The 27,194-nt window shown below is 41.1% G+C and overlaps 1 protein-coding gene across 2 annotated transcripts in view; it reads left to right on the top strand.

Annotated features, from left to right (window-relative positions):
* The window catches only part of IGF2BP3 (insulin like growth factor 2 mRNA binding protein 3), a 79,535-nt gene that overhangs the window by 23,044 nt on the left and 29,297 nt on the right, over positions 1–27,194 (top strand). For both annotated transcript variants that reach the window (XM_083189162.1, XM_083189163.1), the window contains one exon: positions 11,261–11,309. In XM_083189162.1, coding sequence (XP_083045288.1) covers positions 11,261–11,309 — 49 coding nt within the window. The remainder of the gene's footprint in view (positions 1–11,260; positions 11,310–27,194) is intronic.

The raw sequence follows: 27,194 nt of genomic DNA on the forward strand, positions 1-27,194 counted from the left end.
TTGCTCCTGGCTGATTTTATGTATTTCATTCAAGGCAAATGTTTGCCAACAAATTATTGTGATCTAGTCAGCAGATGAAAGTTCATGGTTTTGGCTATTTAGATTTCTAGTGTGTGTCGACCTATTTGATGTGTCAACCTAAGCCCGGTCTACCTTTTTAGTGGTTGACCTAATGTATGTTGACCCTATGACCCATACTTGTGTGGTTTGTGTACCTTCCTTGCACAATATTACACTTGATAACCAGTATATACTAGTAAGAATTCTGTGGTAGAAGAGGCGGTGCAGTTTTGCACAGATGTAGAAAAAAGTGTAGGTTTTTTTTTTTTCTTTTTGGTGTGTGTGTGTGTGTGTGTGTGTGTGTGCGCGTGCATAAGGGTATAAATATAGGGTACTTGTGTATTTTGGCGGCGCCCATCGCATACCATAAGGCATACGATGGTATGCGATGCGATATTGTACAATGCCATACAATTTTTAAATTGTATGACATTGTATATGGCATACAATGCGATGCGATTAAACATTGTATAAGCACCCTAATGGGTGCTTACAATGTTAAATGCACCCCCACGCCACCCCTCCACTATAAACGTGAACCCGAAGTGTGGCGAGCGCAGCGAGCCCGCGTCCTCCGACCTTTTCATACACCCACTATCCACGTCGGCGTGGAGTTGAGAATAGAAAGTGTGGCGAGCGGACGCGGATACCTGTGAAGCCCGCGAAGGGACTCCGATACCTGTGAAGGTATCCGCGGCCCCTCGCGGGGCTCGCTGCGCTCGCCACGCTTCGGGCTCGCTGTGCTCACCACACTTTCTATTCTCAACTCCACGCCGACGTGGATAGTGGGGGTATGAAAAGGTCGGAGGATGCGTACCGCCGCCCCTCGCGGGCTCGCTGCGCTTCGGGTTCACGTTTATAGTGGGGGGGTGGCGTGGGGGTGCATTTAACATTGTAAGCACCCATTACGGTGCTTAAAAGCACCCTTTAGGGTGCTTATACAATCTTTCATCGTATAGGGGCCAAAAATCGCATTGCATGCCATCGTGTGCACGGCATGCGATGTGACGCGATTTAAACATCGCGCGATGGAAATCGGGGGCGCCGCTATAATACACAAGTACCAAATATAGTTCATAGAACAGGGGTGGGAGTGGTTAATCTTCAATATATGTTAACAATAAAAAGGTAACAAAACCATTCCTAATTTAATTTTTATTATTTGCAACTAACCTTTTGTCCACAAACTTGAAAGCATATGAATTTAATCTGTTCTGTGCGCTTTTGCTAGTGGATAAATTTTTTTTTTTTATTCTAGATTTCTCTTCCTCCGTGGACTTGTGTTAGATATATTAAGTGAAACTTGTGTTTTTAATTCAGATCTAGTTTTTATGCAGTAGCAGGCACACAATAACGCTATTGCTGCAATTTATTAAATGTTGTCATCAGGCTGATTTTTTTCTAATCTCAGTCAGATTCAAATCGTAATTGTCAGCCCATCATTTTGTGCCTCCACAATGCTGCCATGCATGTGCTGTGTGCTGACTACACATGTGATGTGATGGGTTATGGTATATTAGACTCCTCCCATCATGTTGTGCCTCCACAATGCTGCCATGTATATGCCTTCTGCTGACTACACATGTGATGTGATGGGTTATGGTATATTAGACTCCTCCCATCATGTTGTGCCTCCACAATGCTGCCATGCATGTGCTGTCTGCTGACTACACGTGTGATGGGATGACCTTCTGCAGTAACTTGCTGGGATCCTGTAATTATTTATATTGTCTGATGGGGTTCCAGAGCAAAATCATTTGAGGAACCCTGCATTAGACTATATATTACAGCTGTGAACAGTATACATTAAATACATGGAGTTCTGTGGGGTTTCTCTTTGGCCCCTCTGCTGGTTGCTTTGGTCAGAATGTGGGGTTTCTCTGGCTCTTCTGCTGGTTGCCTTGGTCAGAATGTGGGGTTTCTCTTTGGCCCCTCTGCTGGTTGCTTTGGTCAGAATGTGGGGTTTCTCTGGCTCTTCTGCTGGTTGCATTGGTCATAAGGTGGGGTTTTTCTTTAGCCCCTCTGCTGGTTGCTTTGGTCAGAAGGTGGGGTTTCTCTTTAGCCCCTCTGCTGGTTGCCTTGGTCAGAAGGTGGGGTTTCTCTTTAGCCCCTCTGCTGGTTGCTTTGGTCAGACGGTGGGGTTTCTCTTTGGCTCTTCTGCTGGTTGCCTTGGTCAGAAGGTGGGGGGTTTTGATCAGGCAGCAAGACTAAGGGGGTATTCAATTTGGGGGTAAGCCGTGACCCTGTCCCGTTCTCGGTCTGCTCGACTGAGAACACGCAGGCGGGATTCAATGCCCTGCCTGCAGTGGGACGAGAAGGGGTTTGGCCGCTAGTTGTGGACGGGAAGAGGCGAACTGCTTGTGAAGTCGGGCTCATTCTGACAAGCTACCCTGTTCAATGCTGTCAGTTAAGACAGCATTGAATAGGGCCCGGCGGCCATCTCCCCCATCGGGAGATGCTCGGCGGTGATTACATAACCCACTAAATACTTGTCTTGTGCTTTGTTGACTGACAGGGGCGGGACCAGTGATGCATAATGAAGGCTGCTTTCTATTTTTGTTTTTAGTATGTAACCCTTCTCACTGGTCAGTAACCCAGACATATCACTAGGGATTTAATGTTAATATATTGATTTTATACAATCCCAATGTGAGGTGCTTTCTGGGGAATAGTGACTTAATTGTTCATTACATAAGGTGGACATTTGCAGCATTCACATAACACTGACAGAGGATATATAAATCATTTTATGATGATGAACTTCAGCTACTTAATGGCATATTTTAACGTTTTCCTATCTGTATAATTTTGACATTTCTTGCTTCTGCTTATTTGACGTCTACCTAATGACCCTAGTTATGGCTCCAATAATGTTTCTACCTGTGTATTCATTCTGACACTTATTCCATTTTTACCTGAATTGCTTCTAATTCATTTAAAGATTATTTAATTAAGGTAGAGTCTGATTAGGGGTCACATAGGCCCAGGGTAGAAAATATCAAAGGGTCTATTATGAGGAGCAGCAACCCTGTGGTCTATGCCAGTGGTTCTCAACCTCGTTCCTCAAGTACACGTTTTCCAGGTCTCCACACAGAATCACAGGTGAATTAACTCCACCTGTGATCTTTTCAAATGTGTCGGTGAATAATGAGTGCAACTGCCAGGAGACCTGGAAAACATGCACGTTAAGGGTCCTTGAGGACCGAGGTTGAGAACCACTGGTCTATGCCATGAGTGTATACAGTGCATCAGCCCTGATGTCTCCCTAAATATGTTCAAGTGTAAAAATTTGGAGGAAAATAGAAATACAATTTTCTATTTATGCTGGTCTGCGTGCACAACTGGTCACTATTATTCAGTTATAGTGATTTATTAACAGTTTCTTATATAGCGCATACATATTCCACAGCACTTTACCGAGAATATTTGAACATTCACATCAGTCCCTGCCCCAGTGGAGCTTAATATCTATATTCCTGTCACATGGACATGCACACAGACATTCTAGGGTTAATTTTTGTTGAAAGCCAATTAGCCTACCAGTACCCGGAGAAAACCCATGCAAGCACAGGGAGAATATACAAACTCTGCACAGATAGGGCCAGGGTAGGAATCAAACCCATGACCTCAGTGCTGTGAAGCACTAATGCTAACCATTGCACCATCTGTGCTGCCCCCAGCTAGCCAATCAGCTCCTACCTGCAATATTACAGGCTGTATTTGATAAACAACCAGCCAATCAGCTGCTACCGTCAATTTTCACTCTCCACTTTATCACTTTTTTAAGCGTGATACATCTGGCCCTATGTCTCATTCAGGGCGGGATGTATTCAAATACATAGCCGCCCCCCCCCCACCCCCCCCGCCGCGATGCAAGCACATATGTACTATCATATGTGGCTGGCATCGCGATGCGGTGACGGAGCCCCCCTGCGATACCTGTACTCTGGTGTGCGGGGGGTCTCCGTCACCTTCCTGCCGCCTGGTTCTCCCCTCATGCCGGGGACAGCTAAACATTCCGGGGTCCAGGAGGACCCTTCAGGAAGGTAAGCCAGAGGGGGGGTCGGCGAGGCGGCATGTTTGCGGCGGGCGGCGAAAAGAAGCCCATAGGCTTCTATAGGGTATCGGTGCGGCCGGGTTTTGATACATATGAAAATGCGGTAAAACCGGGGTTTTACCGCATTTTCTGTTTAATACATCTCGCCCTCAGGCTGGATCAGCCAGATCTGCTGCATTGCTGTATTTATTCGCATCATTAAGCTGGCCATACATCTACAGATTTATTGGCAAATCTGGCTGGTTGGAACAAAAACCTGGTTACAGATGAGCAAATGAGTTGTTCATTGGCTTTGTAATGCTGGAAAACTGACACTGTCATTCAGATATTACCAGGTTTTTATTCCAACCAGCCAGATCTTAAAATCAGTAGTGTATGGCCAGCATTAAGGGAGAAGAAGGGCGTGTTGACCCGTTTCCTGGGCTTGGCTGGGCCAAGGACTGCATCTGAAATGTTCTTTTACTTGTCCCTGCAAGGCCCCCTGATACTGCAAGTGGAATGGGTCATAAGGTCGACTCTATAAAGGTTGACATACATTAGGTCGACCACTAATGTTGAAAGGGCTTAGGTCTATACATGCTAGGGTCGGAAAGTCAACACAAGCATTAGGTCGACAATGGGAAGGTCGATAGTCAAAGTGTCTATGAATTTTTATCTGCGTACAACTCTCTGGGCTCGCCATGCTTTGGGCACTGTGCCTCGCTGCACTCCGCACACTATTACAGATGGAACGCCTGTCAGCCAGCCTGCAGGATCGCCAGATGTCCTGAGCTGGCGCATGCTGGAGGACAGGAGCGCCATCTGACTGGGACGCGCGAGCATCTCGCACACTTGTGCGTCCCTATCAGCAATATGGCAGGGAGCGGCATCCCTGCTCGTCTCTGCTTCAGGGAGACGGGCAGAGAGTGGGGGCGGCGGAGGGCTCCGACAGACCGGGGCGTGCCACCCCTGCTGTCAGCTGGCGTGGGGTGGCGATTGGTGAGTATCAGCAGGAGCAGCTCCAATTGTATATTCTCCCTCCATACCCTTGTGGATGGTAGAGTATGAAATACCGCCTGTTTTGGGGTAGAAATGTGAAACTGATGTCGACCATCCCATTGTTGACATAAAGCTTGTGTTGACCTTTCGACCCTGTCGACCTAAGCCCTGCCGCCATTTAGTGGTTGGCCTAATGTATGTCGACCTTCAGTATGAACCTAGCAACCGTATCCCACTGGAAGCCGCAGTAGCAGAGGAACATTGTGAATGATGGTTGAGATGTTCCTCTAGACCTGTGATATGATTGCCGTTTTAAGCAAATGCAGATAGTATGGGTAATGCTAAGGATTGCATATGCAAGCAGCACTCTGAATGAGGGAGATGAGCTGGATGCTGCTGAACATCAACATTATTGCACAGGTGTGTATGCAGTAGTGTAAGCTAATAAACTGCTTCAATCTGTTGGATCAGGAGGTTGCAGCTTATGAACTGCTTCAAAATGTAGAAGACCCATCCACTAGCCCTTAAGGTGGTCATACACGTCCTGATGCGGGCTGTACGGTGTGTGCTTTGAGGTGTGCACTCCCGCGGCACCTCATTGCACAGTACAAAAAGTATGTGCTGCACATTTCATCGTATTGCATGTACACTGGGTGGACTGGGCTCTAGTCTGGTAATCTTTAAGTTACATTATCTGCTTTTTGACCTGTATTTGTTTCTAAAAAGAAATTTGCAGAATATGGGAGGAGCTTTAGATGTGGGTGTAATAATAGAGGGTAATGCCACTTAGTACAGAGGTACACACTGGGTGTATTGGGCTCTAGTCTGGTAATCTTTAAGTTACATTATCTGCTTTTTGACCTGTATTTGTTTCTAAAAAGAAATTTGCAGAATATGGGAGGAGCTTTAGATGTGGGTGTAATAATAGAGGGTAATGCCACTTAGTACAGAGGTGTAATGCCAAGCTGACAATCTCTGGTTAATCATATCTGAGTATTATTATTTTTTTGGGGTGGGGTGTTAAGAGGGTGAACTGTGTGGCCCCTGTACAAAAAAATAATCATAATTAAATAATTTTGAAATTCGATTATTTTTTTTTTTTTACAAGTTGAATAGTGTTTGTTTTTAGAGCTGTATTTGGCTTTTTTAAAATGTATTTTATGGCACTGCAATGATGTAATCATGGGTGAGATTGTTCCTTATTGCATAAGGTACATGTGTGTGTTCAGTAAACCTACAGAGATGAATACTCTTAAAAAAAAAAAAAAAAAAATCTAATTGTCATAGTGGTGGACTATTCATACTTGTACCTGTCTATGGATGCAGGACAACTGTGAAGTGCCCATAAATTACATTTACGATATCTGTCGTTCCCCGGCAGCACCGCCAATACAGTTTACAATATTGGCGGTGCTGGGAAATGCCTGGTGTGTACCCAGCATAAAGCTTCTAAAAATCGAGGTGATGTTGCCCATAGCAACCTATCCTATTCTGTCAATTTCTAGCATGCAGTAAAGAAATTATAGACCAAATCTGGCTGGTTGCTATAAGTAATAGCACCTCTTCCCCCTTTTTTTTTTTTTTTTTTACTTTTTTTTTGGAAGCTTTATTATAAATAAATAAATATATATATATGTGTGTGTGTGTATATATATATATATATATGTGTGTGTGTGTGTGTATGTATGTATGTATATATATATATATATATATATATATATATATATATATATATATATATATATTCATTCATTCATTCATTCATTCATTGTGTGTTCTGCTGATGCCGGAGGCTACTTATGGTGTGGACTCATATTATTTGGCTTTTTCGTAATCATTGGGAGTTGTGGCTTCATGGTTCTTTTGTGCATAAATAAAATACTGGAGTCCATCCGCAGCAGGTTCTGCAATTAATCTGCACCAGTTATCACATGAGGAACGGCTCTGAAAAGGGCGGTGACTTGGCAATTCTAAAATGGAAACCAATTGATTAGTATTAGTTTCTAGTTCTAGGTTTTTTTTTTGTTTTTTTTTCTATTACCAGTGGGTCTGCGTGCATGTTAGTGATCCGCTATAGGAAACCTTGTTTCAGATGTGCGCGTTCTAAACCTAAATATTTAAATACAAATTTAAACTACAGTCTGTGTATTTTTGTTCCTTTATTTATTGAAAGCAAACACGCTTGCATAATACACCCTATGGTCGACTCTAATTGTCTAGCATCAGGCATGTTAAAGATAATGCTGCAACATACATTCCTGGTGATATTTATTCGTAGTTTGCAAATGATGAAGACGCCGGCTTTGTTCACCTCCTGTCGTTTCCCTGAAATATGCCAGCAATCTGCAGCACGCTCTCGACAGCGTCTGTGGATTGTTGCAAGTTCCTGTGAAATTTAATTTGTTGCTTTTTGAAGGTTCGGTATTCTATTAAAATGTAGAATAGGATGTTTTTAAGCACATTCCTAATAAGATGTCAGTGACACAAACTTTTTGGATAATGGAAACCATTATCTTTTATTCCACAAGCTTTGTTCTTAAAAAGCAGATCCGCGGTCAATTCAAATATTCGCCTGTTAGCGGCGGTCTCAAATCAGTGGTTTTCATCCTCGGTCCTCAAGGACCCCCAACAGTGCACGTTTTCCAGGTCTCCTGGCAGTTGCACAGTTGCACTCAGCTCCACCTGTGATCTTTTAAAATGTGTCCGTGGCTAATGAGTGCACCTGTGCAACTGCCAGGAGACCTGGAAAACGTGCACTGTTGGGGGTCCTTGAGGACCAAGGTTGAGAACCACTGTCTTAAATGACCAGTTATAGTATAGATGCAAATTAACCATGGGGCAATTACAAATCGCGAAGTGAATTTTTTGTGCTAGGGTTTGGACTCCGTTCAATTGCTGCTGTGACTCAGCGGAATTCATTTATGCAAAATTTTTCATGTATGCGATTAAAAATAAGGTGTGCATTTATATGTATTTAATTTTTTTTAAATTAATACTTTGACTACACTGTAGGGTTACTACACTGTAGGGTTTGGCCATGTTGGTTGCGCTGTTGAAGTATATTGAAGTGTCCGTAGGCTGAAGTAAACCAGTGCCACCTGGTGTCCAAATGATTGCAAGATATTGGAACACCTAGCAAATGAGAAATTTAAGGTCTTTCCACAATGAAACCAGGCTTTTGTGGTTAAACACTAAACTTTCAGAGACTGTTAATGTCTTTTACAGTAAAGTTGATCTGATGGAACATCCTAATTTTCCCAATTGTCAGACATGGTTCCCTAGATTCTGACTTAAGCTGCCCATACACGGAGCCGTTCGCCGGCATCCGTTCTGTACTATGCAATGCGCGCTCCCGCGCATCACATAGTACGGTACAAAAAGTATGTGCTGCACATACTTTTTGTACTAGGTACACATCGTATCGGATCGCAGTGCATGCACACTGCATGCACTAGGGATGCAATCCGATGTGTGCTGTTTAAGTCCCAAACGGATCCGTTAAACGGACCATGTATGGGCAGCTTTAGTCTAATTTTCTGAATACTTATCGAGGCATGATAAAATTTAAGCAAATTGGTGGCAATATCCGTTGTTTAAGAAACACCTCTAATTGTATTTCCCCTATTAATTTAGGCAAGGTGTTATGACATAGTTTTATTGTTCCTGGAAGCGCTGTGCCAGGCAAAACTGGGCGCAATCCTAAAACTTCACTAATTTCTGTTCACCACCCCAGTAGTCTGCCAGTAGTAATGTTAGTGCACCCAGTAGCAGAAACATTTGAATAGCTGCTGGCAGGAACGTGTGGGGGCTGTGATAATTTAATCACAACCATTGTCAAGAGTGGGATAGGAAATGGTTTTTGTGCAACTACTCTTAAAAATATTATTTTTGTTGCAGTTCTGGTCAACCAGTACATGGTTGCCAGGGAAAGCTCTTGTACAAACACTGTATATATGATCACTTCAAATAAATAGGAACTAACACATCCCCTTTGTTGGTACATTTTTCTTGAGTTTTATTTGGCATGGTATTCTATTTTCCCCATATCGTCAAACTTGGAAATTATTATATATATTTTAACAAAAACATTCTCACCATGTGCCAGATGCACTAAGCTTCAAAAGTGATAAAATGCCAGCCAATCAGCTCCTACCTGCCATGTCGCAGACTGTGTTTTGAAAAATGTAATGCAGAGGAGCTGATTGGTTGGTTGTTTATCACTCTTCATTTTATCACTTTTAAAGCTTAGTGCATCTGGCCCCATGTCTTGAATCATACTAATACGGCCTACACACATGCCGATATTAAGGCATTTTCTAAGCGGTTTTGCAAAGTCGCTTAGCAAATGCCCTCACATCGGTGTATGTGTGGGGGCTGTATCGGCATCTGTGCGCGTCCCCGCGCGTCTTTATCGGTGGCCGAGATTGATGGACAGTGTCCATCAATATCGGCATCGGCAGTGTTCTCCCACCGGAGAACACTGGCGCTGTCCGCTCGCTTAGCACACAGAGCTGACAGCTCGCTCTGTGTGTGGGCTGTCAGCTCTGTGTGCTAGGCGATAGCGGCGCAGAACAGCCCGACCTAGCATAGCTAGGTAGCCCTGCACACATCGGCATGTGTGTAGGGCCCATTAAACTCGGTGGCATTACACCTATTAAGTGGAGCCGTCTACAGCTCTAAAATAGAAAAGTGTATTATGACCACCTTTTGCTAGGCTTTATATTTCTAACCTTAAGCACTGCCATATTTTTAGAGGAACTAGCCTCCTTGCAATCTGCTTCTCATGTAGCGATTCAGTGGAGATCGGCATTTGCTACCCCAGCTGTTGCATGGTTGCTGCAGAGCTGATCTGTGATAAGGCAAGTTTAGTAGTGTTATATAAAATGTAAATTGAGATCCTCTCATACGACGCTTTACGTTGTGGAACCCAATTGACCAAACCATCTGTTATCATAGGAGCCAACTTATGGTGCAACACTACCACCCCATATCGCTACAAGGCAGCTGTCGTATAGGTGGTCCTCAAGGGTTCCTGATCCCAGGCAGGATGGATTGCCAGGGGGAGGTTTTTAAATGAATTCTTATTAGGGTATTGGGTTAAGAGATGCGATCTTCAAATTGGGAAAGACCCCTTTTTAAAAAAATGTAGGTCCCTTTCTTATAAGAGGTAATATGACTTTACATGCAGAGATTGCGCCAGGTTTAAATTTGTGTTATCTGTGCCTTATGTTGTAGCTTAAACCTGCCCCTTACACGGTAGTGACTGGAATGTTATAGCTTTTTCTTAAATTGTGTATATCTTAAAGTGCTATTCAATTGTTTATGCAAAGTGATCGATTTGAGTGCTCAAATGGTATCTTTTTCTATTACACCCATTAGTTTAGTGGGGTTTGGCAACTAAACTTTAAGAACAATTGAATATCCCCCCTCAAACTCCCATTGTGAGCAATGACCACAATCTAACGGGAGTTAAATTTTGTGTGGGGTGGGGGGGGTGGGGGCATGGGTTATTGTACTCTTGTGATATAGAACATTTTTAAAAAAAGTCTGCTCTATGTATAGTTTAGCATGTACATTCTTGGGGATTCCAGGGAGTGTGGCATTTCAAGCATTTGCTTGTTCATCTTTAAAACACACTGCAGTAAGGGTTTCGACACCACAAATGTCTGGCTGTAACTTCTGCAGTAGAAATGTCTCCTTGCAGGCAAGTTAACCAATGCAGTGCCAGGCGTGGCTTGTCTACATTTGGTTCTGCTCGCGTTCTGTAGCTCCCCATTGCTCAGTGATTTTTCCCTCAAGAAAAGTTTCTCAGAATAGCATGCATGTAGCAAAGGGACAAAAAGACCAAAAACTTTCTCCCCTCCCCTCACAATGGAAGGGAAATGCAGTGAGCTAATTGAATGATTTCAACTTCAAAGACCAGGAATGATCGGAATTCCCAGCAATTGTGTGTGATTAGTTAGCTCATAGCCAGTCAGATCTCTTGCTTTCAGTGGTTAGGATGCATCTCAGATTTCCAAGTCGAATATTCTTGAAATGTTGAGTTACAGCTGCCTTCGTGCTGCAGACTTTGCGTGTATCTGTGAATGAACATTTTGATGTCTGCTAAACTCCCTTTCCTGTCTCTTGCACATGACCTTGTCTCATACGTTTTCTCTCTTTCAGGAGCCGGAAGCTACAGATACGAAATATACCACCTCATCTGCAGTGGGAGGTAATTCCTTCTTTGTAAAACTTATCTGCAGTGTTTTCTTCATTAACAGTACTGGGGCTAGAATTTAATGTAACGGTGGAATATGTGAGAAGTGGGTTCTATTACGTTGGTTATGGACTTTTGGATTTTGAGCAGTTTATTCCATGAAATGATTATTAACATGGATTTTTATGTCCATTTACACTTATTTATTAACCGTTTCTTATATAGCGCACACATATTCCGCAGCCCTTTACAGAGAATATTTGAACATTCACATCATTCCCTGTCCCAGTGGAGCTTACAGTCTATATACCCTACCACATGTACACGCACACAAACATTCTAGGGTTAATTTTTGTTGGGAGCCAGTTGACCGACCAGTATATTTTTGGATTGTGGGAGGAAACCGGAGTACCCGGAGGAAACCTACGCAAGCATGGGGAGAATATACAAACTCGCACAGTTAGGGCAATGGTGGGAATTGAACCCATGACTTCAGCGCTGTGATGCAGTAATGCGAAACATAACCTAAATGGAGAACCCTGTACTGTATTTGTAAAGGAACGAATAAAGCCTAAATTGAACCCGTGGATTGTAGGGGTGCAGAGCGATATTTAAGTGTATAGCTGATTTCTTATACCGGGTGACTTTTTACAGTTTGGTTCCAGTTCTAAAGCACCTTGGAGTATGCTGCTGCTATATACTGTAAACTTTATTCAGTAATTCATCTGATGGGCTTTAATTGTAACTTCTGCTCAAATAGAAGATTATATTATTCTGTGATTTGTGTTGTGTGTCTGTGTACTATTGGAACAATTACAGCACTGGGTGCTATTGTGTGTGATGTGGAGAATGTAGTTGTCCTAGTAAATGGCTTCCCTCATTAGCACTTGTTTCTCCAGATGGGTTTCCTGTCCTGCAGAGCAAATTTTAGATTTGACCCAAAAAAATTATTGTGTTAAGTTAATCCATGTTGTGTTGGCAGATTTTGGGAATATTTTCTCTCTTTGTGAAGGAGATATCGACATGCTATAATTCAGCACATAATCTTCTCAGCCCAAGTACCCCTATTTTTTGGGCTCATAGCGTTCAATCCCCTGACATGGCAAGCAGAAATCCACCAAACTCAGACTTTATGTAGTGCAGAGTACTTTGCACTAGTTTAGTCACTATGCCTATATAAACCTGGTGCATTTTGTGGGTTTCAGCAGCAGTCTCATCCATCAGCAAAATATGAATATACTTGCCTCTATCTAAAAACAATTGATTGCCCCTTGGTATAACCGTTTTTTTTTTTTTTTTTTTGTGTGTGTATTACTGCTGCCCATTAAATTGCATTTCTCTTTTTATAAAAATGTTACCCGCTTTCTAATTGGTTAAAACAGCTGTTTTTTTGGGTACCTATCTGTGGAATTCAATAGTTATTATCCTTCATATCACCTATGCATAATTTAAGATATTCTGCCATTTTGGGATGTAAGTATCAAACCCTTAAGTACATGAAAATGGTGGATTGCCATCATACATGGGAAAAGTGCCCACTATGAACTATTTTCAATTGATCTATTGTACTTGGTTTTGAAACTAAAAAACTGGGTACACAAGTCACTGAGCGATTGTGAAGACCTATTGCTCGTGCCAGAGCATATTGGGCATTGTGTGCCCGTGGTCACTAGTGACATTGCCAGGTTTGTGCTGCACATCAAACCGGAGAATATCACTAGCGTTCTGTAATATGCTAATGAAGGACTTAACATCGCACCAGTGTGTACTGGGAACCCATGTGGACGGGGATTTGTTCCAGTGTCAGAATGAATCCCCCATTTCTCCAGTGTGTACCCCAGCATAAAACACACTGGTGTGGTGGTCTGGTAAATATTTGATAATGTGATTTGTTTTTATAGTACCACTGGTTGTATGCTAGGTGGAAATAGCTGCTTGACTTGGAAGATTTTTATATGAAGCTTTCTCCCCCCTCCCTTCTTACAGTCTACATGCTGAATTTTTGTATTTTCCGCTCTTCATGGTTTCAAATCTACAAATTAAAATTTACTAGAATTTGTTGCAGTTGTGAACGGATCATTGTGCATGTTTTCAACATGCAAGAAAAAAAAAACGGAATGAGACGCCTGTCTTTTGCCATTGTTAGATTGCAGTTTCTTTATTCATACATTTTAACCTATGTGCACAAAAGTGCTTCATAGTTGCCTACCCTCCTGCATTCTGCAGGAGACTCCCTGAAATAACAGAAATCTTCCTCTCTCCCTCATAAGTCTACCAATCTCCCTCATTTAACCTAGTCCACATTACACTGTCACATTTTGGGGGGAAAAAAGAAATGAGACCGACACATTTATATTGAATCATCAGCACCATTTCCCAGCACTTTACCAAGTATAGTAGCTCTTGCTAACTGCTTTGGGGCTCATCTACATTTGGATATGTCATTTTACAAGATTTCTCTCAGATGTAGCAGTACACTTCTACAGTAGGTGCCACATTCACAATCTCTCCATATATGGAAAGACACGCCCTTTGGGAGGAGCATGACACGCCCCCTCAATGGGGTGCTGTGCAAAATTCTGCTACCAACTATAATCTCTACGAAACTAGTTTCAGCAAAATATGCACTTCATACTTGCCTACGTTTTGAAAGTCATTTTTTTAGTGTCCTTTATGAATGTAACTAGATTGTGTGTGTGTTTTTTTTTTTTTTTTTTTTTTAATTACACCAATTCACTTTTTATAATACATGGGCAAAACTTGAAGAAAAAAAGCCTACTATAGAAAGGGGCTTTTTGATAGTTACTGCAGCCAAGGATTCTGGGTAGTGTCTTGCAAATGAGCTTGTTTTTAGAAACTTTAACACCTGTAGTAAAATTTCTGCAATATGCAACTAAAATGTGCTGCTGAATTCTTCTGTTGAATACGAAATGTTAACTTGCCAGGTTCTGTAGAGTGTGTACGGCAGACATCACATTGTATTAACCAATATCCTTCAGTGTGTGTGCTTTGAGAACCATAAACAAATGAATTGGTGGCTCTGTAGGCAGGGAAGGGTATATCTGTAGTGAGAGCTGTGTAGAGGTGGTATTTGTAAGTGTGCTTCCCCTCCATCGCTCTTTACCCATAGTTGCATATGTTGGTAATGAAAGTGTTATATGAGCAGGAAGATGCTTGTGCTAGTCTGACTCATTTTGATTTACTGTATGAGTAAGTCGTTGGTCACAGTTCCTGGCAGAAGTTTGTCCCACACTGGCACTTCGTCATGCACTCATTAGAAACTGTGACCTCACTAAAGACTATTGCTAGCTGCATTCTGGCAGTGTAACTTACACAATGTATTACTTGTAGTGCAGCTCAGAATACTTTAGCAATGGAGCACCTAGTGTAAAGCACAGCAGCTTTCTTGCTGTGGCAGTTTTGGAATCCCCTGGTGACTAATCTTGTGTGCTAGTGTTCTGTGTACACTTGGCTGTCGTCCAAAACAGCAGTGGAATCCTATCTCTTCATCTCTCTCATTACGGCCGGCTCTTCTCATTGGTTTACACAACACTTGGCAAGTTAAACTCATACTTTGATAATGACGGGTATGTGTGGGTGTGTATGTAAATGATGTGTGTATATTTATGTAGTACAGGTTCGGATTTACTCGGATCTTATTGGCTATCAGCTGTCACATGTTTGCTCCAAAACATGACAGCCAATAAAATCCCGCTTTGAGATCTGCTTAAATCCGAATCTGCACATCTCTAATATATGTGTATGTTTATTTTACTGATATGTTTGATTCATGTACAAAGTATGTTGATCTTGAAAATGTGACTAAGTCCGAGTACCTAAAGGCAATGCAATTTTTAAGGGCTCATTAAAATACATGAACTCTGATTTTGATCATATTTTGGGTCTGAATTAGCAACTCGAAACTGTCCTATATTTCAATCGACCTATTCATCGGTAGAACTGAGCATTGACTTGTTAAGTATGTTAATATATTGTACTTGCACATTTAATTAACACAAGACCTGCACATTTCCTATGTGTAAACTATAATTGCAGTCCAAGGGCAGGATCTTACTGCAAGAGCTGTCGTTGGCGTTAATAATCGCATATGTTAATCAGTCTTGATGATAATCGCATATGCACTAAGTGGGGCCAGGTAAAATGTGATGCTTATTAGTATTTTATCTTTCTCCACTGGATCTCTTTCCAAGTTTTGAGTGTTCTTCACCATAGGCACCAATTCAGTGCGCTGTCCTTTAGTGTTCATATCCATGCACTGTTAAGTCCGACTAACTGGTTTCCAACAAAACTAAGTCAGCGGTGCAAACAGCGAAGCATCGGGGCACTTAAGTTGAAAAATGACGATTCTGGAGACTTGACACCTGCGAGTGTTGTCAATTTTCCGACATAACGGTGCGCTAATTTGAATAGCACAAGGAGCTCCCCATAGCTATTCACAGGGTGCTGAATTGACCTAAATTGACATAATAGTGTTGTTCTATTAATCAACACCCCAAATAACCTGCACAATACTATGATTAGAGGCGAGCCCACGTCTGTTAATTTGTCTTGTGGGTCTTCAATGAAACATTCAACCTTTTGACTACAGTGAGTGCAGAGGGGTAAAAATGCTGAGAGCAAATAGATCTGAACACGACAAACCTGTATGGCTTGCATTCTGTTTAGTTTTACATATATTTTGTTTTTAATTTCTTAAATCATCCTTTCTGTAGTGATGCATTTTCAATAGCTGTTAATAAAGCACCGTCAATGTGCATGTGATGAATCTGTAGCAAAATGCTGGTTTATGTTCCCCTGTTCACTTTGCTGTTTGCATTTTGTCAGTGGTTTATATACTGTGTAGTGTATAGGAGAGACTGCTCGACCGATCATTTTTAGCCTACATTCTCCTTACCTCAAGCTTTCTTGTCTGTATGCAAAGGGCTCTTTAACTGAGGTGGACAAAGGAATGTAGAAGATGCGCCTCAGCTAAAATTTTAAGCTAGTTTACTCTACAAACACTTCTCTATAGTAGTGTGTATCTATTGTGTTTGGTTTCTCGGTGTGTTTATTTCAATTGATTTGATTAATTCCTTAAGTTTTTTTTTTATATTGCACACACTATTCATTGCATAAAGAGATTTTTCTCATGGGATGCGGTGGGGATTCCGGCGTTGGCAATATTGGTGCTTGCTTCCAGACTACCGCCAGGTGACTGGGGCCGGAACCCTGACCTCAATGAGGATGCCAAATGTAATTGTGGGGTGGGGGGTTTCTACGGATTAGACTGCGGGTGGGGCAGGGTGAGTATACAGTATTTACTTGACCCCTGTTGTGATGCCGGGCCTAAACTCCAGCATCCGCAGTCTGTCACCATTATGGATACCATTCACATAAATCCCTGTAATTGGTATCGGGTGATAGGTACTTTACTGTGCCCACTTGCAGACTGTGTGGTTGGTAAAGTGTCCCGAAGCATGGCAAGCGAAGAGCTACACTAATTGGGAGTCAATTTGCTATGTGGTTAGCCTGCATTCAGCTCCGAGGGTGCAGTTAACGCCAGGATCTACTATCATTCTGTGTGGCAAACCGAAATTCTTGTTAAATAGCGCTGCTTGTGCGCTTACTGCTGATACTAATTGCATAGCTTCAGCCACTTAACCTGGAACTAAAATAAATTGACAGTTAACCAACCACTACCAATATGTCAGAACTGCATGTTACGTCCATCATGATAAATTTAATTCTCTCCATTGTAGATTAGGTGAAAGAGGGTCTCAAGTGGTTGCAAGGAATCTCCATAGGTTTACAACTATTTGTGTGGCTGAGAGGGATTTTTTGTTTGTTTTTAGATTTGAATAGATTTCAAAAGCTGAAAACAGTTGGAGACCTGTGAGATTGGTGTACATTTTAAATCTATATCTACCCATTTGAGAACACCAGGCAGCCTTGGAAAAATTCCTGCACAGGACTAAGCGCATTGGGCCACTCACACTATCCACCACATGGTTTAATTTTACCATTCTAAAACTACTTATAATATTCGATTTGTATTTAAGTTTTAAAAGCTTAAGATGCTTGAATAAACAGTTTGGACAATTCAAGCATCTGCTTATTCTATTCCACTCTAAACTCGCTGATCACCCAAATTAATGCTACAGTCAGGAACAAGGGAGGAGGGACCAGCACTGAAGGGGAATCTGAAGGTTAAGTGTGAAACCTGAAGGTTTACTTTGGGTCTTCAAGCCTGATACTGTTCCCATCCTGTTTCTGAGGTGCTCTTTAGAGAGGTGAGGCATCATGGAGCACATGTGACAGAGGGGTGATTGAGGCTAAAATAGTTCTATGGCCACAACCTTGGTTGTATTGAATGGGGAGATTTTGCTTGAAGAAACGTTTTCTTAATCTAGACTGTTTCTGGTTGAAATTGCATTGGACATTGTACTTCAAGGCTGTAATAGTTTGGAATAAGGACTTTTATATTATGGACTGTGTTCTCTAACCAATTATTAGACCACAGAGAATATTTCAGGACCTAAAATAGTTATCATTTGAAAGACTAATATATTAGTTTATAGTTGCATTTCTTTCATCCTGTTAATGCACAAAGATGTCTTTTAATTCCCTAGTCCCTGAAGTGTACTAATTTTATTCTATATGGACCACATGTATATCTAGTGACTGCTAGAAAGATTGTCAAATGAACCTATTGAGTACTGTATTTATTTATAATTTTGTATGCATATAAAATGAGTTTGTCAATCACACAAAATCAACACAAGATCCATTGTGATGTAACAAACACTTGGGGGTTATTCAATTGTTTAGTGGGAGCTCATATGTAATGGGGACCTTGTAGCTAATTCATTTTTTACCACTAAAATATTGTATAAGTGCCCATTAGTACCGGCCTAAATTAATGCCTGAATGTGCTGATTTTATCACATTTCTCAGTTCACACCTGGAGTCTGTGAGTTGAACTGCCCCCTCCCCGAAAAAATAAAAAAGGCTAATTGCACCTGACTGAACTAAGCATTTAATTGCTCCATTCAGCACCATCTAGAGGCAGCTGTGGGGTAGAACAATTGAATCAACCCCTTAACTGGGAACTGAATTTATATTCTATGAATATTAACATGTTTGTAGAGTGTCAATACTGTGGTGTGTATTTTTTTTTATTTTATTTGTTAGACTGCAGTCTAATAAGTGAATGTTCTTAATGCTTCCTTCAAAGAAATCCAATCACATGCAGTAAATATGCTTGTGTTTGTATAGGAGACAGAGGATTTACTTTCCCTAGCCTTTTTACTTCAGACTTTTTTTTTGTTAATGTTGCACTTTTTTGGTCTTTGTTCTATTATAAAATAATTTCACATTAGAAATAGTGCAAAATCTGTTTCTGCAGTAAATCTACTGTAAAACTTCAAATTTTTTGAGGTTATTTTTTTTTTTTTTGGTATCTTTCCTTTTTTTGTTAAAGACCTTCTTTTTTTATTTGTTTTATTTTCAATTTGTATTTTTCATGGCTCTTGGTATTTACACCAGTTGGTAGAATGGTAGAAGCAGCTGTAAGAACAAATATAAATCCTTTCTAACAGCTACAATCTCCCCCCCCCCACACACACACACACACACACACTCCTAAATTGTCAGTTCCTCCCTTCCCCCAAATACAAACTTCTGTTGTCAAAGGATGTAATGGCTGACTGTTGGCTTGAACATTTTTTTTCTTCTTCGGTTCTTTTGTCCCTGAAAAGGAACATCTGTGACCCCCTTCCCACCGATGTTTAAATAAGTAGCATTGACTTATTTTTGTGAAAGTAAAGGTGACTGCTATTGAATATTACAGATTCTAGGTAGATATTTTTAAAGTTTTATGTATTAAGTGTTAATTTGGTTTCAAACCTTTTTTCCCTTTTCTTCAGAACGTCCTGAATTACTTGTCATAATAAAAGTAATCTACATCTGAAATGCCACTTACAAGACATTTATGATTTAAATGGGCAATATATAATTGACAGTAGGAGGTTTAACATTATATTGATTTTGAAGAGGGAATCCAACACACTTTGTGCATTTACATAGTCATTATTCCATTCTTGTATTTTTTTTATACCCTTTGTCATGTATATACATCTAGGTGCTGAGCTGTTAATATCTGCATGATAACAAGCACTTGAAGTTCAGGTTACAGTTTTACTAATGACATTCCAAGGGCATGCATAGAGTCATGGAATTTGACGGTCAAACATGTTCATGGTAAATCTCAGTATATATGTGTGCGTGTAGAAAAAAATCAAATACATCTGCAAAGTGTGTTGGGGGGGGGGGGGCGGGGGGTTAATAAAACACACACAAAAAAGGTTTCTTTGGTTTTAAACTAGTTAGTTGACCCCAGATTGAATACCTCCTCGTCTTTCAATAAGCTGCTTATTCATATTACATCTGAATGTGTAGCTAGACATTTTAATACAAAGATGCTTGTGACCCTTTATATATATATATATATATATATATATATATATATATATATATATATATATATATATATATCTATATATATATATATATATATCTATATATAGATATATATATATATATATATATCTCTATCTATCAAACAAAAGTGGTCAGGAATTGCGCTCGGAGTAGGCCTTTCGACCAGCTGCAACTCTGGAACGACTCTCCTGTTAGTGAGAGACAGAGATAGAGTACAAGGAAGGGGGGTTGTCCAGAGTGCGCTCCAGTAGTACCACCTAGCCGGTAAGGGTATAGAGTCCCAAATTTGTGTGATCCTGCAGTCACTTATATTCAAACGGAGTGTTCATAAACTTCAAAATAACACCGAAGACTTCGAATTTAAAAGGTAGTTCTTTATTAGAAGCCCAACGCGTTTCGTCTACACGACTTCATCAGGGGCAAAGGCATGGCCTGGTATGGCCAGAAATCCAGACAGAAGTATACAAATGGGAGTATCCCTTTACATGTACGGTATTGGTAGGTATGGGAACTAAACGCCAAAGGTAAAAATCTCCAAATATAGCTCCTTGAGAGGAAATATAGAACCAAAGGGGTGGAATCCAAGGTGTGAGACTGGAGGGAATGTCTTCCTCTCTCACAGCCAGCCAGATAAAATCAAATATAATAAGATCCGCAGCAAGCGAATATAGGTGCTTACTCCACTGCAGACCAGGATATATATATATCTCTCTATCCTGTAAAATACTTTTTCTATTTCTTTGATCTGTCTCCTTGTACCTTGCAATCCATTCAATCTGCTTTGTTTGCTTTTCCTTCTCTTAATCCACGTATGTGATTATTATAAAAGATATCGCTGATCTTAACCCACTGTAATTGTAGTAGCTTTTAATTTTATGAATAGAACATTGCATGGTCAGAAATTTTGCTGATTCATTATATAAAGTTTGTATTGCATTAGAATATTTTCACAGTCATATATTGGTCTGAGTGACTCACTCTGCGAGAATGACTTTTTACAAGGCTGATTAGACGTATACTTTGCCCACAATACAATACTTTATTCCTCCTCGATATAACTCCTCCTTATCTGTGTATACCTCTTGTACAATTTTTTTTTTCCCAGCCAGTGCCTTATTAAAGCGGAGAATTTATACCTTGTCACGGACTTTAGGAGCCTGTACTGGTGGTGCCACCTAGAGGTAGCCTTAAGTATTGAAGCATAAAGTACATTCTCATTCATAGAGGGCCAGATTCTCTAAGCTTCAACAGTGATAAAATGGAGAGTGATAAGCAGCCAGCCAATCAGCTCCTACCTGACTTTTTTTTATAACAGTCTGTGACATGGCAGGTAGGAGCTGATTGGCTGGCTGTTTATCACTCTCCATTTTATCACTTTTGAAGCTTAGAGATTCTAGCCCAGAATCAGAAGTTTGATGGCAGATCAGAAGCATTTGGCACTTAATTTTAGGGTAGACTTCAGGGTTAGAGTTGAAATAAAGGTTTGCTGGACCAAAGCTCATTCTCTGAGTTTTGTGTCATGTTAAGGCATTAAAGTAGCAGGTTATCTAGTAAGATTTGACCATGCTCTGATTTGATCCTTCCAGGCCCTATTCATATATTCATAGCATTCTGAATCAAATATATTTTTGCTCCAGATCTCTAGGCAAAAGTGATGTAAGAGCCCCCGGTACCAGCAGCCACAAAAACTAATTTACCTGTCCATGTAGACACAAATCCCATGAACAAAACAATTTGCTCCACATAGAAGAGAACACAAATGGAAAACACAGTGCAACTAGGCCAAGATAGAAACCCCACAGCAGGGACAGGGCAAGGCACACACCCCAAACTACTTTCTGCCCACATAGAGCCAAATGCATACAAATGCCCAATGCAGTGCACAAACTGAAGCAATAGCTATTAATCACACATGGCCATACACACGCCTCCATACTAGGAAAGAAGATGCAATCCAGTGCTTCAAAGCACACCCCACAAACATGTCCATACCACCCTTGGTGCGTGTGAGTGGCCAACCTTTCCCTTTTGATAAGGTTGGGTATCTTGTGATGGCCCGGACTCACCGCTGCGGAATTGGCCCTTTTGAAAAGCCAAATCAGCATTTTGAGGAAAATGATGCTAAATTTGGCAATTTCGCCGATCCAAGTATTCCAAAAGTTGGAAAAATCCCTTTTGAATAGATCAAATTTGATCTTTTCTATGAGAAAATATCTGCTGGGACTGAATGCGATCTATCAATTTTCAATCTATTAGTACTGTCCTTTTTTTATTTATTTTTTTATGTTATCTTCATGACACAAGTATAGCTGATATAAATTACAAAGGTGTTAACTGAAGGTATGTAATGAGAAGCTGTACAGATGTGAAACATATGTTAAAATGCAAACACTACCTGAGAAGGAATATGTTGGAGTTGAATTGAATAAGAACAGACAAATATATCCAGCACTTTCTACTCTTAATTATTATTATTTTTATCAGCATTACATTTATACAGCCTAAAATAGGGATTCTGGGCTGGTCTTGAATTCAGGGGGAGTTTAGCATAGGAAAAGTTTCTTGATAAATCTAATCCCATGCATTAGTGTGGGAATGTGGCCAGTGCCAGGGGCTGGTCACACAAGCAATTGATTTAGCTACCACACACTTTAGACGTAGGCTAATTATCCAAATCATTAAATTGCGAAGGTTATGGATTAAAGGGTCAACAGTGTCTAGATCAGTGGTTCTCAACTCTGTACTTAAAGACCCCCAACAGTGCACTTTTTCCAGGTTACCTGGCAGGTGCACTCATTATTCACTGACACATTTTAAAAGGTCACAGGTGGAGCTAATTATTTCACCTGTGATTTTGTGTGGCGACCTGTGAAACATGCACTGTTGGGGGTCCTTGAGGACCGAGTTGAGAACCACTGGTCATTGGCTCACTGCACTCACCATGCTTGGTGCAAGTCGGGAGTCAATCTGAATTTTAAGCATGAAGGTCCAAAATTATAAAGGAAACAAAAAAAAGCCAAGGCCACCTTTTGGCGTCCTACCGTTTACTGTCTGGACACTGTTGATTTATCATCCGGATCCCTTTCACCAGCAAAGTACATGCGGCGTTTTCAGATGCAGAACTTTAAATCTGATTAGGCGGTAACAGGGAGCCCATTCAATGCTGTCTTTCCCAAATAGCAATGAAGATGCAAATCGACAGAATGTACAGTCGTGACCCGGGTTTGAATACCCCCCTTTTGTTGCAAAATAATACGGTTCCTGTTTCTCATATGCAGCCTCAGTCACACACAGATATAGACCTGTCCTATACGGGATGCAGTTAATTTGCCGGCGGTCGGGATCCTGGCGGTCGGAATCCCGACACTGGAATCCCGACCGCCGAAATCCCGAAACTTTCTCCCTCTGTGGGTGTCCACGACACCCATAGAGGGAGAATAAAATAGCGTGCCGAGCGTAGCGAGGCACCGGGCCCGCTGCGTGGCGAGCGCAGCGAGCCCGCAAGGGTGGGGGCGATCCATGTCCCCCCCTTGTCGGGATTTCGGCTGTCGGGATTCCGACCGCCGGGATCCCGACCGCCGGCAAATCGTATCGGATCCGTCCTATACAAATACATTGGTCTCCTTGTATGTCCTATTCGTATTGCGTTACAAGAGTCTCCTTTATGGAAAAAGACACCAGGTACTAGCGGATTTGCGTAGGACCTGCCAACTTACTTTACACCGTGCAACTCCTGCTGTGTGGGGTATTGAGCCTAGTACTCCTTTTATACATGCTACCCTGGAATTAGAGGGCATTTTGACTGCTGGGTCATCTTCCCGGGTGCAGTCTTCACCCTTTCACACTTACAGCAGCAAATTACCGGGTGAAGCAGTTCTACCCAGTAATTTGCTGGATAATCCGGGTTTTTTCTTATGTCTGAAAGGAAAACCCCGGGTCGTAAATCCCGGGTCCTCAACCCAGATAAAAAGAAGGGTTGGAGACTCGAGTTTTAACACCTGGGTTGAGACCTACCAAAATCACGGGTTGATGCATGTTCATGTGCAAAAACCTGGGATTTCGGAGTATGTCTGAAAGGGGTATAGATGTATGAGGACACAGCTGTGATATGTGGAAAGCTGCAGAGTAGGCACTACATGAATACCTGTTAATAACAGCACAAATATTGGTTGTTCCAGCACCCACAAAGCAAGATCTTTTTAAGGGTCTTCACTTACCCAGTTATTTCCTAATTCAGATTATTATTATTATTATTATTATTATTATTTTTTTACTAAGAACACTAATTTGATAAACCCATCAATTTCAAATTGTGGCAGAGGTGTGGACTTGTAAAATTCCAAAGCCATTATTAATTGAATTACACAGCACTGACTCATCAGGATTAAGGGATGCTTAAAAACTGGAGCTGGTAAATGACTTCATGTTAAATTCTGTTAGGTGGCTGTACCTGGTGCTGTGTGCCCAGGTGAAAGGCATAGTGCTACTCACAGCATGCTTCTGCAAGCACTCAAAGGGCGGGATTCTCCAAACTAAAAATGCTGTTAAACCCAGTTTTCGGGGTTTTTACCGCATTTTCATATGCAGCAAAGACCCACCACTGGGGCTTCGCTGCGGGGGGGGGGGTGTGTGTTACGCCAGTTCTATATGGCGTAACCCCATGGAAGCTTATGGGCTTCCTTTCGCGACCCCTGCCGATCTGCGCTGCCCTCCCTCCCCTGTGTCCGGGCCACCGCCTCCTGCTGTGATTTTTATTTTTTTATAATATAATGTAGGTCACATCTTTTTTATGGGTAAGTTTTACTTTTTTTTCAAGTGCTCTTTTATAAGGCTTATTTAAAATACGTTGGGGGTATTCAATTATGGCTTTTTTTCCCACCAGTATAGTCCAAAGGTACATTAAACCTGGTTGTCTCAAAATAGTGATACACACATAGGTTGTATCTTTTGTTAAACTAACAGCTAAAGAGCCACAGGCTTACCAGTAGTAAATGGGACTTTTTGATCTGTTGAGTGTCTTGAACCCAACAGATGTTGTTGTTTTTTTTTTTTTTTCAGCAGTCCTGTCTATAATTGGGCTATTTTCCACTATCACATGTCTAGCACACATCTCATTGGATAATTTTCAGTTCCCATTGGAGGACAACTAGTGCCAACTGCAGCCTTTTATTTTTGCTGCTGCTGCAACATTAGATATTTTTAAGTTATTTCAGGTAACAAGCTTTTAGTGGTATTAGCAGAAGCAGGTGCCAGGTATTAGGGAGGTGAACTGATGATTGTGCAGCTTAGGGTGCCCCAAATAAAATGGAATGTCCTAATGATTATTCTCCTCAATCAGAAGTGTTGCGGGACCTACCCCTGGCGGAAGCCATACTACCACCCTAAGCTACTACTAGTCTGAGAGACTTTTTTTTTTTTTTTTTTTTTGTGGATAGATAGAAATAGGTTTAGAAAAATTGATGCTCAAAGGTGCCAGATATCTTAAGGAAAGTTGTCAGTAATGCAGGTTAGGTCCGGATAGTGAGCATTCGAAGGGGACTAAAAAAAAAAAAAAAGACTGTCTCTTATGGCTAGTGAATTTTTTGGAGTTACCTGGAAATGATTAAATTACAGGATCTACTAGTGATCCCCTCAGCAGTAGGATTTTTAGTAGAGGTTTTATTTACAATTTCTTATATAGCGCAATTGGAAACAACAGTGATTACACAAACAAACATAGAGGTAGGAGGGCCCTGCCCGCAATCTTAGAGAGATACATATATTCTAAGATCTTGGCAGTGTTTTTCCTGATCTGATCTGGTTGTCTATTGAGAATATGTGGAATGTGTAAAAGGACAAGCGCCTGAACGTGTAGTATGTAAACTTGAATAATGGGAAATTTTTTTATTTAAAATGCCAAGTTCTCATTTACCATATTAAAGCATACCATAAGCATAACCATATGGACACAGCGCTCATCCAATCTGTAGGTGTGCGGTTGTTTTTTTTTTGTTTGTTTTTTATAAATACTTCTCACTCTGTAGCTCTCAAGCCACCTTACCTACTGTCCTGCAGATAGTTTTTGGCCTTCTAAGGTCCCACAGAAAGCTAAATGTAGGCGTCAAGTATCCCCCTCACAATGCTGTGCTGGGTAGGCTGCTGACAAGGTCAGACATCCAGGAAAATCTGAAGAACTGCATTGCTGAAAAGGAATTTGCACATATTATTTATGCAAGTTTTTTAAGTCACTAGAATGACAAGAATTCTGTCATAACCTATATTATGGTGGTAGATGTGTCACCACGTCAAAGCTGGAAGCTGTAAAACTCAGGTTTAAGAATGTTCGTATTCTCTGAATGGTTCCATTTTATTCCCTTTCGCTCCCTCCCCCTTGAGCTACTTTCTTTTTGCATTCTCATTTTATGAATGAAACTCTAGTTCAGAAAGACATCTGTGCCACAACAAGCAAGGGAGACTTGAGCGTGCACAAATGCTGCAACTTAGCACAACAAGTGACTTTCCCCAGCTTAGATTTAGTGAGATGGAAAACAAATAAACGCTTCCTTTCAGCTGCCCCCTATGAATTGCAGCCCTACCAACTTGGCTGGGCTCCCCTCCGATTACATGAGAGAACTGTATAATGAGAGATTGCTGCCGAACAGCTGAAGATGCTCTCCTCTGCTATTGATTTATGGTTTGTGTGTGGCCACCTAAGTTATTCATTTTAATGTACTTTCTGAACGGCTAATGCCCTTTTTTTTTTAACCTTTTAGGGATTAGGAAAAAATCTGCTGGTCAACCTAGATATTGCGTTCTACACTGAACAATATCGGTTACCAATATCATTCATTGACGACATCCATGGCAGTTGAACATGCAGGTCGTTGGCCAAAAACTGAGGTTGCTACACATACACAGTAACATAATAGGAAGACCGCAAATCCAAAAGCCCTAAAAATTCTTTAACCACAATAACAGGTACATAAAATAAAAAGACCCCGTTAAAAAGCAGAGGAGTAGGGGCCATCAAATCTAGGGTAACGAAAACGTAAACCAGTTATTTAAATGACTTACAACCGACCAAAAAAAAAATATAATTATATAATTTTTTTTTTTTTTAAGTCATGGGGTAATTTTGCAAACTTGATGTATTCCATTGAGGCCACAAAGACATTTCCTAGTTATTGATGGGAATTGTGCAGGGAGTTTGAAGGTCCACAATTGATGATGGAGCTGGTTAATATTCATCCCCTGTAATAGCTGTCATAGAATCTGTCCCATACTTCGTCCCTCCTGAAGTGAGTATGGATCGTTAGGACACCAGCATTATGGTTGAATTTTTTATTTTATTTTTTTTAATCCGGAACGTCAACACAAACACTAAAACATAGCACCGCATCCCCTCACATTTATTATTTATTT

Source organism: Crinia signifera, chromosome 5 (assembly GCF_055691185.1).
Source record: "Crinia signifera chromosome 5, ASM5569118v1, whole genome shotgun sequence".
Taxonomy (NCBI): domain Eukaryota; kingdom Metazoa; phylum Chordata; class Amphibia; order Anura; family Myobatrachidae; genus Crinia; species Crinia signifera.